Consider the following 13702-nt stretch of genomic DNA (forward strand, 5'->3'; position numbering starts at 1 on the left):
GCATAAATGCTCCTACGAATGATTTACAAATAAATCCATTTGTATCCAATTTGATAAATGAGACCCAATGTTTGTAAATGAAGCCCATATTGACACAATAATTTGTTTTGTTATTTATACACATCAGACAACATAGCAACCAATCCCTATATCAGTTCCTTGATGTACTCTGCATTTATTCCATGGCTTGGTTAGGACACCAGATTAAATTATATATTTAAAAATAAATAAATCCCAAAGACATAAATTTTAAAAGGTTTTTGTCAAGAGAATCTAGCATTTACTTCAAGGGATGGCTTGGTCACAAATGAAGATGCCATCTGGAGTCTAAAGTGGTATGTTATACATTTCATTTCACACTTGATGAAATATTTTTTATTAATCTAAGCATGTACCGAATACTCATTTTTTTCATTCCGTAGATGGTCTGTTGCTTGCTATACATGCCATGTACACTATCTGTCCAAAGGTATGTGGATATATGCCCATTACACCTATATGTGTGTGTTCCCCAAACTGTTGCCACAAAGTTGGAAGTGTCAAGGTTTTGAAGAGCTCAAGTGGCCTGCACAGAGCTCTGACCTCAACCCCACTAAACACTTTTGGGATAAACTGGAACGACGACTGCACTCCAGGCCTCCTTGCCCAACATCAGTGCTTGACCTCACTAATGCTCTTGTGGCTGAATGAGCTAATCCCCACAGCCACATTCCACAATCTAGTGGAAGGCCTTCCCAGAAGAGTAGAGGTAATTACAGCAGCAAGTGAGGAGTAAATTTGGAATGGGGTGCTCAACAAGCACATATGGGTGAGATTGGTATGGGGTCCAAATACTTTTGGCCATATAGTGTATATGTATTCTGATAGCCTTACTGTGTTACGTATTGGGCATGTTTTCTGGCCTTAGCCAAAAAGAGTGGAGTTGGAGAATTGCTACTGGGGTGTCAGATACGGGTAATTAAACAGATATGATATTTAAGCAATATCACATTAGCAAGACTGCTGTTGTACTGAATATGATTTGGCTGTAGGCACGAGGTCTCAGGTAATCCCAGTATAACAGCATGATTGCGAGTGAGATATTGCTTTTATACAACAGTTCAATAAACAAAAAATTAATATTGAGTAACTGACATTTTAGGCACAATATAACCAAATAATTTATATATTTTTGTTCTGTTAACTAAAATAGTTGCCAGTGGAGCGACAGCTGGATCGAGCATTGCATGTTGCCATCCAATGTACAGACTGACTGACAGTCCGTAGTAAGTGTAGTTATGGTTTCAATGTAATAAACTACTGCTAGAATTGGAATTTATTGTAGCAAACACCGACAAACGAAACAAACAGTGAAATGTCCCAAATTCAGAGCTCTGCCTTTACAAGGACTTCAGAGCCTATGATATTTTTCAAGCTTCAAAAGGCTGGTGGAAAGACACAAGTCAAATACAATTCAATTCACAAAAAGTTTTGTTTTGTCTTGTTTTATAGTTTCATGTAAGCTATTTTGAAAAAAGTATACTTTTCTGGAAAAATGCACAATGAAAGGAGACAAACCATTTTTGCACTGTCAGGTTGGGATGGTTATAGGCAAAATTTACCAATTTTATCCATTTTTTACATCCAATTTAGGTGGTATGTTACCAGTCAGCATTGTGGTGGCTGGTGTCAGCTGGTGACCACAGAGATGCCCTGCTGAGCCTTAAGCATCCTCCCACAATCTATGTGTCTGACATTGCTGGATGACTGAAAACTGAGATTCACCCCTCATGGTATTTGTTTTATTACTTGTTTTGTAAACTTCCCTTCTATGAAGAAAATCTCAATCTGTGACTAGCTATAATTATAGTTTTAAGAATATGCAATTTCTCTTAAATATTAATTATTGTAATTGCATGCACTTTAAAAATAAAACAACTGATATCATTTTTTAAGTCAATTTTGTAGTGCCTAGTTTTTTTTCTATTTGTGTTAACCACTAACACAGTGTGAGAAAAAGTATGGCATTCATCCAAGGAAAGTTCTAATTCCTTCAATATTGAACGTAGATGAGCACCAGACAGATTTTATGGCATAATATTCTCAGTAGCCATGTTTCCTATTGCTCCTGATGAGCTGTGTCGGGAACACACTTTGCACATTACAGGTGATCAACATACGAACACGAATACTTTTGTAAACAAACAAAAGTGGAAGTCATTTTTACTCCAATTGAACAATCATCATAAAGGCTGAAAGGCAGATGTGGAAGTTACTCACTACTATGATAATAAAAATATTTCATAATATATAATTGTGGCAGCGGGGGCATGGTCGAGCAACCACAGGCAAATCCTTAGTTACTGCTCAAAGGCGAAAGGGCAGCTGACCTCTGTGAGCTGCAGCAACTGGAAGTGTCTGCGGTGCTCCTCTGGTGTCCGGCCGACCCGCTGCAGGACCTCACCGTCACGTGTTGGCTGAAAAAGCAAACCAAAAGAAGTGCAACACAAAAGAGGCCATCACCAGCTTGTAGCTTTCACCTCATTCAAGTTCAAGAAACACAAATAACTAGGCTGGCAGTAATAAGATACAGGTGAAAAATCATCATTACTATCCGCAGGCGATGCTCGACCACGCTCCAGCTGCCACATATTCCCACATCAGTATATTCCAGATATAAAAGTGCAGTTATCCATGCAAATTAGTCAATCTAAATGAAGGACTTTCATGAATACCAAAGTTCTTGTGTAAACGTTCATACAAACCATTTACAAATAAAATCGTTCATATCCAGCTTGATAAATGAGGCCCAGTGTCTGTAAATGAAGCCCATACTGATGCCATAACATTTGTGTTATACACATCAGGAAACACAGTGGCCAATCCCTATGTCCTATGTTGTTAGGACTGTTTATTTCACACTGTTAGATTTGTTTGTTTTTATTCCCCTATACAAAGCAAAACAACGAAAAGGGCATGTTCCACTAAATCTTTATGTTCCACTAAAACTTTAATCTTTATATCATAAAAATGTATCTTTTTAAAGATGCTTGCTTATTTTATTTATTTATTTATTTAAGCTGGATGAGGGGTGTACCCATTTTATGGTCTCTGATCGTCTTCATTGGGTAGGAATAGGTTTATATAAGCAGAACTCTTTACAGAGATCTTTACGTTTTTACATTCTTTGAACAGGGTTGTGCATTTTTACTGAAATTAAACCGTGAAAAGTGTGGGGGCTGGTTGGCATTTACTTTCCTTTGATACATTTTCTATTCAAAACACTCTCATCAAGTCTACAGGCTTAAAAGTAACTATCTGCCAACTATCTTTTCCACTATAGCACTAGTATGACACTATGTAACACTAGTAGCTAGCTTTACACACAGTACATTAATAACTGAAAATCAGATAATAAGAATTCAAATCCAGTCACTACATGCAAATGAGCTGTGTCGGAAACACACTTTGCAAGTTATAGGTGATCAACATACGCACACAAGTGCTTTTGTAAACAAACAAAAGTGGAGATTATTTTGAATCCAATTGAATGATCATTGTATAGGCTGACAGGCAGAAGTGGAAGTTACTCACTACTATGGTAATAAAAACAATCGTGTTTATATATATATATATATATATATATATATATATATATATATATATACACACAATATAATTATAATTATTATTATAAATGTTAATTATAATATAAAATATAATTGTGTATTTCAGTAAGTGTTTTTCATTCATTTCTGGTGGCCTCCAGCCACTATTGTGACTTGCTATTTACAGTACTACAGTCTATGCCAGCCACTTGAAGCGGCCTCTTGACTGGCAACTGTTGACTTGACCAGTTTGAGATTGAACCTCTTCTGATTCACCATGACTGGCATAAACCAGTCACTGAAGATGAATGAATGAAGACAACAGTTACCTTTTTTAAAAAATTATATTTAATTAAATTATTGTTTCCATTTTTTCCCCCAAAAGCAGTGTACGGTGTTCAAAACACATCTTGAGGATAAACAAGACAAAAACAAAAAAACATGTGCGCTGCACTGCAGTAAAACAAGATAGATGCCTTTTATACATACGAATGTACGAAGTGGAAATATAAAAGAAAATAGATACATGTAAAGCTAAGTACAAGTATACTGTATATGCATACAGATCTGACAGTCACATCATCCACTTTGTTGGAAAGACTGGATTGGATGCCATATCCTCAAAAATTTCTCTAGTGGTAACAGGGCAGATATATATGATGACCTTTTTTCCAAATTAGGGGCTTATGGAGTGGCCCATAGCTGTAGGATACATTTCTTTGCTAAATATACCAGAATGCTTAACAAAGACACCGTGTCCTTATTGGAGGTGGCAACTCTGGTGAAGTTCAACAGATATAACCTTGGGGCCATTCTAAACTGTTTCCCTGTGATGCACTGAAGAGCGGAATGTCCTTCTGAAATATCTGAATATGATCACACGACCAGAATGAATGAATCAGAGTACCTCTATGGGATGTACACTTAAAACAGAGACCAGAGGTTGTAGGAAACATTTTTGGAGACAGGCTGGCATGAAATAAACCCTATGAATATCTTGAAATTTTGCTCATGTATACTGACTAAGGTTCCTTTAGGAAGCATATTGTTACAAATTATAAACCATTCTTACTGACTAAATTTCTCCCCTAGATCACGCTCCCACACAGGCTTCATGGAGTCAAAAGGAGATGTACCTACATCTGAAAGTAATGTATATATTGCAGAAATCTTATTTTTAAGATCTTTTGCCGAAGTGAGCGGCTCCTCTATTTCTGTCAATTGCAGATGTATTTTGTTCTTCTCAATATGATCTTGATAAAATGTCTCAGTTGAAGAAATTTGAAGAAGTCCCTACTAGGCACATTGAGTTCCTTGTGTGAATAGGCCAGAAAAGCAGGTTAGACCCTTAGAGAGCCAACCCAAAAAACCCTATAGCTTTAATGTGAACAGGAACATCTGATTTTAATTTTTTTTTTGTATTTCCACACTAAGAGTGTGTTGTATATACATAATTGGATTATGTAGAGGTTTTATGCATTTATAGCTCTGGGTGAAAGCTTATGTTAATGCTCTAATTGTGCAACCATTTCCAGGTTTTTTTTTTCTTTTCTTTTCAGTTTCTTTTTCTGTCGGGAGGAGAATGAAATCAGGTGACCACATATAGTGGAAACAGGGGACTGCTTGTTTTCCTCCCAAATGTGTGAAAGTGTCACTTACAAGGAAGCAGAAAGATTCGTTATTCAGAAATGAAGTACTGAATCGCCAGAATGGGGTTTCACAAGACTGAATAATGTGCATATAATTTCTCAGAATGAGGAAATAGTCCAATCTAGAATAAGAATTACGAGGATGAGAATAAAATGTATAATATTTGGATTTTGGATGTAGTTCTTTCCGTGTATCTGCCAGGCCGGTATCCAAGCATAAATTATTAAGGGCTTTCGTGCAGTTTGAGTTTCGGATAGAGCCAGTGAGATCAACTTGGAAAATTGTCCCCTCCATGATGGCGGTGCCATTGACGTGTATGATTAAGGCCAATGAGGCATCTACCAGTTCTTAACTATGGGGACCACTTTATGTCCAGATGATATAGTCTCACTGGCACCTTGTACTTTATTGGACCATAGATAAATAATGTGTTCAGACTGTAACTTAAGCTGACAGGTTATTTAATATATAACGTTATTCTGCAAATAATTTTAAAAGAGTACAGAACACGTCTGCCATCTTCTTTTACGTTGTTGTTAAAGTCTGGATACAAATAGTGCAAGCTGAATTGGCTGTTTTCGTCTGGGTTTTACGGTATTTTTCAGTGTTGTGGTGAACTTTCCCTTAGCGATCAGCTGACACGGTTTGGCTACTTGCAGGGAGAGGAGAAGATCACAAAAGAAAACAGCTATGGCGGCCGAGATTCATTCAAGGCCACAGAGCTCCAGGCCTATCCTATTGAACAAAATCGAAGGCCACCAAGATTCAGTGACTGCCGCGATCTTAATCCCGAAGGAGGATGGAGTCATAACGGTTAGCGAAGACAGGTACAGTAGGGCTGCTGCTCCTCTAACATTAGTTGTGCCAGTCGGTTAGCTAGTTAAGCTAGCAAGCTAGTTGCATAAACGCGGTTCCAGTTACATTCGTGTTCTTTAAAGCGGTCCTGAAAACGAGTCTGTATTATTATTATTATTATTATTATTATTGTTATTGTTATTGTTGTTGTTGTTGTATTTTATGTTATTTTATAGAATTAAATGTTATTAAATTTATATAGCGAGCAAGTTTATATCAAACCTGTCTGGCTTTACTGTTAGCCTCTTTACAATTCTTCATGTTTAGACACCACCGATTCCGAGGAATAAAGTAATGAGAACTGAGTCAGTCCTTTCTATTTTCTATACTAATTTGAATTTTTCCTTAAATGTGAATGTTCATTTCTTGATATCTAGGTAAGTTAGTGGGCCAGTGGCTCTTGGTAATGAAGTATAACTAACCGACTTTTATTTACATTGTAAGCCGAGGAGGAAAACCCATAATTCCAAACTGATCCGTCCCCGATGGTTAGGAACAAAACCTCAAAACACAGGGAAGATTAAATTACTACATAACAAAGTTCTTGGTGTTTACATTTACAAGCTTAGGAGCAAACTTCTTTCATAGATAACAGCTCTCTGTTGCTCATTTAAACCTGCAGCATCAGTAATTATGCACTAAAAATTTTATTTGCTAACACTATTTAAGTGTTCTCAATTTTTATCTGTCTTTTTGTGTGCCAATGAAGCTTTGTGGTTCTGTAATTAACTTTTTTCAGTTCTTGTTTCAGGACTATTCGAGTATGGCTGAAGAGAGACAGTGGACAGTACTGGCCCAGCATTTACCATACTGTGTCCTGTGAGTTCAAAGCATACATGACCTTTCTGTTAAACTGCATTCAGCATGAAATTGAACTCTGTGCCACCATGACATAAAACATTCTTCCAAGTATGTCTGTAAGCTTACAGCCTTTTTCGTCAGAAATAATTTGCACTCACTGAATAAGATTTTACTGCTTTGGTGTCCTTACACCTTGATGTTGGCTAGGAATGACTTTTGTGTTCAGCAGTGGCAAGGCCAATTCTTTTCCGTTTGCTATACGCTGAAGACATTTAGGTTTGAGATCAAAATATGAATAAGAGATGATAGATCAGAATTTCGGCTTTTATTTACAGATATTTATATCTAGATGTGTTAACTTAGAACATGGCACCTTTAATGGCAGACAGTAATATTTTAGCTGAGCAAAAGTATTGAAACAGATAATCTTAAAGTAAATAACACATAATACTTGGTTGCATATCCTTTGCTTTCAATAAGTGCATCAAGCTAGCAACCCACTGACATCACCAAACTGTTGCATTCTTAATTTGTGATGCTTTTCCAGGCTTGTACTTCATTTTCTTTAAGTTGTTGTTTGTTTTGGGGGTTTCTCCCTTCAGTCTCTTCTTCAGGAGGTGAAATGCATGCTCAGTTGGGTTAAGGTCTAAAACGTTCCACTTTTTTCCTCTGATGAAGTACTTTGTTGTGTTGGCAGTGTGTTTAGGGTCATTGTCTTGCTGCATGATGAAGTTCCTCTAAATTAGATTGGATGCATTTCTCTAAAAATTGGCAGACAGAATGTTTCTGTAGACTTGTGAATTCATTCTGCTACTACAATCATGAGATACATCATCAATAAGATTAGTGAGAGAGTTCCAGAAGTAGCCATGCAATCTCAAGCCATCACACTACCTCCACCGTGCTTGACAGATGAGCTTGTACACCAATCAGCCATAACATTAAAACCATCTGACTAATATTGTGTAGGTCCCCCTTGTGCTGCCAAAACAGCTCTGACCCCTTGAGGCATGGACTCTAGAAGACCTTTGAAGGTGTACTATCGTATCTGGCACCAAGACTTTAGCAGCAGATCCTTTAAATCCTGTGAGTTGCGAGGTGGGGCCTCCATGGATCACACTTGTTTCTCCAGCATATCACACAAATGCTCGATTGGATTGAGATCTAGAGAATTTGGAGGCCAAGTCAACACCTTGAACCCTTTGTCATGTTTCTCAAACCATCCCTGAACAATTTTTGCAGTGTAGCAGGGTGCATTATCCTATTCAAAGAAGCCACTGCCATTAGGGAATATTGTTGCCATGAAGGGGTGTACTTGGTCTGCAGCAATGTTCAGGTAGGTGGTATGTATCAAAGTAACATCCACATGAATGCCAGGACCCAAGGTTTTCTAACAGAACGTTGCCCAGAGCATCACACTGCCTTTGCCTTCTTCCCATTGTGCATCCTGGTGCCATCTCTTCCCCAGGTAAACGCCGCACACGCACCTGGCCGTCCATATGATGTAAAAGGAAATGCGATTGATCATACCAGGCCACCTTCTTTCATAGCTCCATGGTCCAGTTCTGTTGCTCACGTGCCCATTGTAGGCTCTTTTGTCAGTGGACAGGGGTCAGCATGCACACTCTTACTAGTCTACGACTACGCAGCCCCATACACATACATGTTCTGACACCGTTCTATCATAGCCAGCATGTAGTTTTTCAGCAATTAGTGCTACAGTAGCTCTTCTGTGGGATCGGACCAGACAGGCTAGCATTTGCTCCCCATGCGCATCAGTGAGTCCTGGATGCCCATGACCCTGTCTCTGGTTCACAGTTGTCCTTCTTTGGGTAATAACCGCTGCGTGCTGGGAGCACCCCACAAGACCTGCTGTTGGAGATGCTCTGACCCAGTCATCCAGCCATCAGAATTTGTCCCTTGTCAAAGTCGCTCAGATCCTTATGCTTGCCCATTTTTCCTGCCTCCAACACATCAGCTTCGAGAACTGACTTTTCATTTGCTGCCTAATATATCCCACCCCTTGATAGATGCCATTGTAATGAGATAATCAATGTTATGATTGGTGTATGTTTTCGATCATGAGCAGATCCTTACTTTCTCCACACTTTGGCCTTTCCATCACTTTGGTAGAGGTTAATCTTGGTTCTAGGACTTTTGTGGCTCATGTCTATATTTCTTTGTGAATTCCAATCTGGCTTTTTGATTTTTACTCAGTGGTTTGCATCTTATGGTATGGCCTCTATATTTCTGCTTTTGAAGTCTTCTTCAAATGGTGGATTATGATACCTTCAACCTTGCCCTGTGGAGGTTGTTCTTGATGTCACTGACTGTTGTTTTTAGGTTTTTCTTCACAGCTCTCAAAATGTTTGTCATAATCTGCTGTTGTTTTCCTTGGCTGATGTGTTTGATGTCTGGTGGTTAGTACACCAATGGTTTATTTCTTTTTCAGGACATTTCAAATGGTTGTACTGGCTATGCCCAATGCTTGTCAATGGCTCTGATCAATTTCCCCTGTTTTCTTAGCTTCAAAATGGCTTGCTGTTCTCCCATAGTCAGCTGTCTGGTCTTCATGTTGGTTTATTTTTTTTAACAACAAATGTGGTCTTCAGAGGCAAAATCCAGAGCTCAAACCAAGAGTAGACATTCAGAGCTATTAATTGTTTAAACAATAAATCTGACAGGGCACGCCTGGGCAGCAAGAAACACCTGCTAGTCACATGTTCCAATATTTCTGATCACTTCAAAAATGGGTAGGTTCAAACAAAAGGTAGATGTAAATATCAGGAAATGAAAACTGAAATTCTGATCTGTTGTCCCATATTAATTTTTTTGATCTCAAACCCACATGTCTTCAGTGTATAGCAAAAAAAAGAGAGAGAGAGAGAAAATTGGCCTTGCTTTTCCAATACTTTTGGAGGGGACTGGATATGTATATTCACTTCACTAACAAGGAAAGTTATATGCTTTGTGTGAAGAAATCTACAGAATGTTTAAAAGAAGCAGGTCAATATTTATATAAGGCTTCTTTCTCATTGCTTGCTTCTGGTCAGGTGGTGTGATGTCTCATTAATCTGTATTTTAATTGCCACATTTTGAGGCCTTCTGCTTGTTGTTTTGCCTTGCTTGACTACAGTTTCTGTTTGCTCAACAAATCAAAATAATATGTAACAAGATAAAGCATCAGACTTTTTAATATTTTTTCCTATCTCTGTTTTATTTGCATCTCTTGCCTCTCCCCAGCTCCATGTTCATGCATGGCATACCACCAAGAAAGCAGGCGGATCTTCATAGGACAAGACAATGGATCTATTGTGGTAAATTAGTCTCTGGTCCCTTCTGCTGGTCAATTTAGATAGGGTAATTATCCTATAGTCTGAAAATTCACTGTGGAAACTTGTGTGAGAAAGTGTTTATAGTGTGTATATTGGTATAGCTTTCTTTCAGTTCTGTATTCTGACTTTATTTTACTTTTTTGTCATGCAGGAGTTTCTAATTTCTGAAGATTTCAACAAGATGAACCATGTGAAAACCTACCCTGGTAATATTTACAGTAACATCTTCAGCATTTAGCAGATGTCCTTATACAAAATGATTTGCAGAAGTGCTTTGTAGTCTTTATTAAAAAAAACATGATAACATGATACTAGTAAATATAGATTATTGTCTGACAATACTGTAAAAGTTAAAACTTTGTTAGGAGGTAGTATAAAAGTTAGTACAGAACAGAAAACAGAGTACAAGCTGTTTAGATGTGTACAAATGTGTAGATTAAATTACTTCTGTGATAGGAGATATGAGTGCATACAACAGCAAATTAAAAAAAACTCTAATTTTTATGAAGTTAAAAGTGGCTTCTGAGGTTTCTCTTCTGTCAGTTAGGGGAAGAATGCCAAGCAATGATAGGTGACCTTTAAGTTCAAAGTTTAGTCAGCGGAGGCTGTAGACAATTTAAAGAGCTCTTTGAATGCTCACTGTGGGATGTTTTTGAATTTGAATGTAACACTCTAGACTGCTACACACACACACTTTGAATTTGAAATAATTTATCCATTTCTATGTGGATTGTGACTCTTGAAACTGTCAAAAGTAATGTCAATGCCAAACTGTGGTTTAACAGAACTCTCCTACCTATGCAGAGAGAAACATTCTGTTTTCATAAGTGTAGTGCTGCCAGTGACCCCAGATTAGTATAGAAACTCATGCAGAATGTAACTAATTAATTACATTCTGCATAATTAGTACTAATTAATTAAAAGTCAGGGTCATCCCCACATACAGACAATAGCCCTCCAAAAAAAAAAAAAAAGGAACTGATCATAGACTTTTGGAAATCTCAGGAGCTCACTTACAGTGGTATAAAAAGTCTACACATCCCTGTTTAAATGGCAGGTTTTTGTGATGTAAAACAAGGAAACCAAGATAATTAATGTCAGATCATTTCTGGCTTAAATGTGATATAGCAAACAGCGAAATTCAGGTGAAAAAAAAAAACACAACAAAAAAAAACTTAGAATAGCTTGGCCGCACAAATGAGCACACACCTTAACTAATACTTTGTTGTTGTACCTTTTGCTTGTAATACAGCACTCAGTCATTGTGCCTAAAAGGCTGCCAACTTGCACATCTTGATTTGGCAATTTTATTTCACTGTTCTTTGTACAAATGCTCCAGAACTATCAAATTGTCAAGGGATCTCCTGCGCACAATACTTTTCAAGTCATTCCACGGGTTTTCAATAGGATTTAGATGTGGGCTCTGACTAGGTCATTCCAAATAGTTTAATCATCTTGTGAAGCTGTTTCTTTATTGACTTAGATTTGTGCTTTGAGTTGTTCTTGCTGGAAAATGAAAAGGCCTACAGGTTTTATGCCACAATATATAGGTATTTGGAATATATTCTACAATGGTCTCATCAGACCATAACACATTTTTACCACATGAGTGATTTAGGCAGGATTGGATGTTTTTTTTTGTGGAGATAACCCAGACATGTAAACAATACAGGAGATTGTTGACACACGCAGAGAGTGACCAGTACTTGCCAGATATTTCTGCATTTACATTTACATTTACGGCATTTGGCAGACGCCCTTATCCAGGCTTACAAGGGTCTTAACCACTAAGCTACCACTTCCTGCAGCTCCTTTAATGTTGCTGTAGGTCTCTTGGCAGCTTCCCTGATAAGTTTTCTTCTCGTCCTTTCATCAATTTTGGAGGGACATCCTGTTCTTGGTAACGTCACCGTGGTGCCCCATTTTCTCCACTTGTTGATGATGCCATTGTACATCTATGCCGTTGTACATCCATGTTTTGGAAATTTTTTTTGTTTCCTTCTCCTGATCGATCCCTTTCATTAACGAGATCCTGTACATGCTTCATAAACAGTCAATTGGATGAAATCAAGAAGAAAATCCTACTGAATCATTATTTGGATTTAATCAGAATCATTCCACTGATGCCAAGTGTATGATAATTACTTTTGAACATACGTTTGAATGTGATTTGTTAATTCTGAGCACAGTCACATGCCCCATTATAAAAACAAACATTTCTGTTTGTTTTTCAGTTTAGTTTTGTTGGTTGCTGTATCACATTTAAAGGTGGAAAAATATCTAGCATGATTTATCCTAGTATTTACATCACATAAATCTGCAGTTTTAACAGGGATGTGTAGACTTTTTATGTCCACTGTAACCGGGACCTGAATATTACCTCCATCATCAAGAAGGCCCAACAGAGACTCGATTTTCTCTGGAAACTGAAGAGGTATAGACTAAAGAAGCAGCTGCTGATATATTTCAACTCAGTAATCATCTGAAGTATCCTTACATCCTCCAGCACTGACTGGTATAGCAAAACTGATTCATACAACAAGAAGTAATTGGAAGGCATTGTATTAAGCCTCAAAAACTTAGTTTCAGTAAAACTTACTCAGTAAAACTTACGATTGTCACTGATGGTCACTCTAAATATTACTTTTAGTTATTATTTTGTTTAATCACTACACTTCAATCACTACTGTTGCTACTGATTGTCCATAAGTACTACTGCAACTTTTTGCACAGTTACTTTGTGGCTAGACTTGGCATTAATTGCACACCTCATGCATTTTCCTCAAAAAATTACCACAAAGACTGTTGTGTGGCAATAAAAGAACCTTGTAATCTTGTAATGAGACTGGATCTGACTTATAATCCCAATATCTAGTGTCACCCAGAAGGTTTAATGTGTTGTACATTCTGAGCTGCTTTTCTGCTTACCGTGGTTGTAAAGAGTTGTTATTTGAGTTACCGTAGCCTTCCTGTCTGCTCGAAACTGGCTATTCTCCTCGGACCTTAACTGGCTCCTTAACCAACATGATCTTTACAGCCTAACATGATCTTTAAGTACTAAATAAAAATATTTCCTTAGAAAAAAATTGTTTTATTAAAGTAGTATATTGCAGAGTATATTAATGGTGGAAATCACAGTTTTGTTCAGGACTGTATTATTCATCACAGCAACTTCCAATGGATATTTCACATACCGCCTCACATATCTGCACATTGCCAGCTGAAAGTCTTTGAACACCTGGAGTGTATGTTTTACTACAGTTTAATCAGTATTACTGGCACAGATCAAACTAAATAATAAAAAGAGCTATTGAGTAAAGAAACCTAAATATTTGTGGAATTTATTAACTGCTGGCTGTTTTGTGTGCTTTATAAAAGGCATTTGCACTTGGAGGGTAAACCCCGTTAAACATAAAGTTAAATGACAGTGCTGTAAACATTAACTATAAAGATTTTCAAATTTTAAAGTATTTA

At 37.5% G+C, this 13702-nt stretch overlaps 1 protein-coding gene across 2 annotated transcripts in view; it reads left to right on the forward strand.

Annotated features, from left to right (window-relative positions):
• Window positions 1-5580: 5580 nt before the first annotated feature.
• wdfy1 (WD repeat and FYVE domain containing 1) overlaps window positions 5581-13702 on the forward strand; it is a 39350-nt gene continuing 31228 nt past the window's right edge. Inside the window, exons 1-4 of one of the 2 annotated variants that reach the window (XM_026924002.3) lie at window positions 5581-6064; window positions 6844-6911; window positions 10137-10210; window positions 10380-10434. In XM_026924002.3, the coding sequence (XP_026779803.1) occupies window positions 5928-6064; window positions 6844-6911; window positions 10137-10210; window positions 10380-10434 (334 nt within the window). In that variant the 5' untranslated portion in view covers window positions 5581-5927. The remainder of the gene's footprint in view (window positions 6065-6843; window positions 6912-10136; window positions 10211-10379; window positions 10435-13702) is intronic. The other variant, XM_026924001.3, reaches the window with a different exon arrangement.

Source organism: Pangasianodon hypophthalmus, chromosome 14, assembly GCF_027358585.1.
Source record: "Pangasianodon hypophthalmus isolate fPanHyp1 chromosome 14, fPanHyp1.pri, whole genome shotgun sequence".
NCBI classification, from domain to species: Eukaryota; Metazoa; Chordata; class Actinopteri; order Siluriformes; family Pangasiidae; genus Pangasianodon; species Pangasianodon hypophthalmus.